Here is a 3,482-nt window from a genome sequence, read left to right on the forward strand (position 1 = left end):
AACATCTAGAGCCATTAACATTGGCCAGGGCCAGATCCTCCTTCACACCTGACCCTTCCTGGTGTTATAGAAACCAATTAACTTGAAATTCAACCTTGAAAAGCTAAACCATTAGATTGATTAATGCACTTGCTTAGCTGACTTTATGCATGTAGTCTTTAGCAATTATCCTAATAAAAAGAAGCTTCATTCTGGAGTCGGGGCCTCATTTCTACTTGAGAATGAGGACCTTCACTTAACCGCACTTTGTGGACTCATCTTTTGCCTCTCTGTCCATACTCCCTGCAACAGTATTTCAAATTTGTTTTCAACTGTATCTTTTCCCATGCTATACATATATCCTTTTCACAGCTGGGGAGCAGTTTTCAAGCACTAAAATGTCACACATTTTCCCATAAACTTCCTGAGAGCTGCCACCACTTCCTTGTTCCTCAGGCTGTAGATGAGGGGGTTCAACATGGGGGTTAGGATATTGCTGAACACAGAAAGAGCTTGGTCCTGCTCTGCACTATGGGAGGAAGTGAAAGTCATATAGATAAATATGTTTGGGCCAAAGAAGAGACTCACCACAGTTAGATGGGAAGAACAAGTGGCCAGAGTTTTTTTCCTGCTTTTGACAGAGTTCATACGAAAGACAGTGAGGAAGATGAGACTATAGGAAACTGTGATGAGACTGAAAGGTACAACAAGCAACACAATGCTTGTCACCACCACCACTAACTGGTACACTGAAGTGTCTTCACAGGAGAGCTTAATGAGGACTGGGACCTCACAGAAGAAGTGGTGGATCTCCCGTGACCCACAGATGGGAAAATGCATAGGGTAGACTGTATGGATAAATGAACTTATAGAGCCTCCAATCCAACAACCTAAAACCATGTGCATACAGAACCTGGGGCTCATAATAATGGGATAACGCAATGGGTTGCAGACAGCCACATAGCGGTCATAAGCCATGAGAGTCAAGATGAGGCATTCTGACATTCCCAACATCAGGAAGAAGAAACTCTGTGTTCCACAGCCAATCCATGATATGGTTCTTTTCCCAGTAAAATAGTTAGAAGCCATTTTTGGAACAATGGTGGAAGTTAATGTCAAGTCAATGAGGGAGAGTTGACTGAGGAGAATGTACATGGGCGTATGAAGTCGAGAGTCTCCCCAAATTAAGACAATCAAAAGTATGTTTCCCAGGAAGGCAAGAATGTAGACAAAGATGATCATAAAGTTGAGGACAATAGAATGCTGAAATTCAGGAAAGAGTCCGACAAGGATGAAATCAGTTATTGAAGATTTGTTTCCACCCACCATGCCTCTAAAACAAATGTAAAAGGGCTGGGGGACAAATCAAATGGATTAGAACAGCTCACATTCAGTACAAGTCTGATATCAATATGTGGATGTAAAATTTTATATCTTTTTCTCTACCTTTAGGATTTCATAATATTTACTATCAGAGATATTTTACTATTCATTGCTGAGCAATTGCTTAAATATTTCTTAAATAGATAAATTACAAAAAAATAATCAACTTCAGTGCCTTTAGTCTCTGTTGAGTGTATTTTTTTCTTTTTTTTCTTTTTCTCTTTTGTTTCTTGTTTTCTTTCTTTCTTGCTTGCTTGTTTCCTTTCCTTCTTTTGACTAGAGAATCTTCTAAATCTATGGATATATTTTCTACAAATATGAACCTAAATTTTATATGTTACATCTGATAATTATGGACCCTAGTTACTAACTCTTGTATATTTAGAAGAAAAAAGAAAGAAAAATCAAATTAATTCACTCAATTTCACTTTAAAATTACAAATAAATTATTTAACAAAATATTAATGAGATATCATATTAATTTATTTTGGCTAGTTATCATGGCATACATATAGGTGTGAAAATTGCCAGACTTTTGACCTTCTTGGAAGTCATAAATTATAATTTATTATAATAAATAGTAATTATTATTTATTCAAAATTAATATAAATGTATTTACTTATATAATCATAATATATAAGTTAAATTCTTATAAATTATATAATTATTATTTGTTATATAATTTTAAATATATTTTAAATATAATTGATTATAATTATTATTGATAAAATAACTTAAAAAGAGCATGTGTCCAATAAATATTTATTAACCACAAGGTTGAACAAAGTCCATGGAATTCAGCAGGACCCCTTTCCAAGCAGAATGTATGACAAATACCCTCAATACAGTTGCATTCCTGGTGAGAGCTAAAGCTGTTTCCCTCCATGAAACCTTATTGAAAGTAGAGTAAGACACTCCAATCTAAGTAAAACAAAGTTGTACATGTGGAAGTTCCATGTGCATCAGTGTTTCCCACCAGATGGTGTTGATGAAGCACTCACATCAAAACACCTGGAAATCCTGATCTCCATTATTAGAGAAGGAAACTTAGGATGGTTCTTTTCTGTATGTGTATGTTTAGATTACTTTTGTGACAAAAATGTGTTAGTTGTTCACTTAGTCATAAGTCTGCTGAAATATAAAATAAGAAGCTAATTATTAATCATTTTCCATCCTTAATGAGCCTAATCACTAATATTGCTAAAATTATGTTTATATTATTTCAGGAAAGTGACAAACTATTTCTTGGAAAATCTGCACTATTTATTTAGTTTTCATTCTAAATTTATTAATTTTTTCAATATATATTCAATATTATATTCAAATGTTGAAAAGGAGGCCACCATGAATTAGGACATGGTCTGTATCTTCAATAAACTATGAGTTTAAATATAGAATTATTTATAACAACAAGTCACCAAAAAGTAAAATATATGGCTCTTGTAGGGTGATATATCAACACAGAGAAAGATCTGAGTAAGATGAAGGTGGAGAATGATGTAACATGTAATTGAAGCTTTATCCTGTAATTGAACCTTAGGATCCAGCAACTCGTGTAATTTTAAAGGCTGAAGAAATGGTTTGTTTGTTCTGACAAAACTTACGTTGCATAAGTGAATGAAAAAAATTAAAATTCTTACACAAATTATTCAAACAATTTTGAACTGTATAAACTGTAAGTTTTCAATTTTTTCATTCTTTAATTACCTCATGGAACTATTGTGTGTATATTTATATTATGATGCATGGCGCCGTCTATCGTATTCTTCACTGAGCTGAAAAACTCATCCCTATCGGCATTTTGTGTTGAATTCATCTGTCAGCTAAAAACATCTTACCTTTTTTCTATAATAAATATAATAAAAGGACCTCTGTGATTAGGTGCGTGTGAGGCATGACACATTCCAAGTGCTCAAAATTTATCTACAGTTATTATAAAGATCAGCAGCATTGAAGCAGCCCTGTTTTGCGATTTGTTTTGGATCTGTACTCCAACCTTAAATTATACAAGCCAGATAATTCTTCAAGGTTATGAGTAAATAGCTTCATAAATTTTAGAACGCTAGTGGCAAAGAATATAAACATACAGATAATACAGTAAAAGATGCAATATTTAGTG

The 3,482-nt window shown here is 33.6% G+C and overlaps 1 protein-coding gene across 1 annotated transcript; it reads right to left on the reverse strand.

The window, feature by feature from the left end:
• Positions 1-372: 372 nt before the first annotated feature.
• LOC121023584 (olfactory receptor 2T27-like) lies at positions 373-1,308 on the reverse strand. The gene has a single exon (XM_040465536.1). The coding sequence runs from the start codon at positions 1,306-1,308 to the stop codon at positions 373-375; it is 936 nt and encodes a 311-aa protein (XP_040321470.1).
• Between the last annotated feature and the right edge of the window lie 2,174 nt (positions 1,309-3,482).

This window comes from Herpailurus yagouaroundi, unplaced genomic scaffold (assembly GCF_014898765.1).
Source record: "Herpailurus yagouaroundi ecotype Mexico unplaced genomic scaffold, PumYag 566, whole genome shotgun sequence".
NCBI classification, from domain to species: Eukaryota; Metazoa; Chordata; class Mammalia; order Carnivora; family Felidae; genus Herpailurus; species Herpailurus yagouaroundi.

What these genes read in the sequence shown, in the direction of transcription:
- LOC121023584 (XM_040465536.1), bottom strand. Translation starts at nt 1,308, where the DNA reads ATGGTGGGTGGAAACAAATCTTCAATAACTGATTTCATCCTTGTCGGA.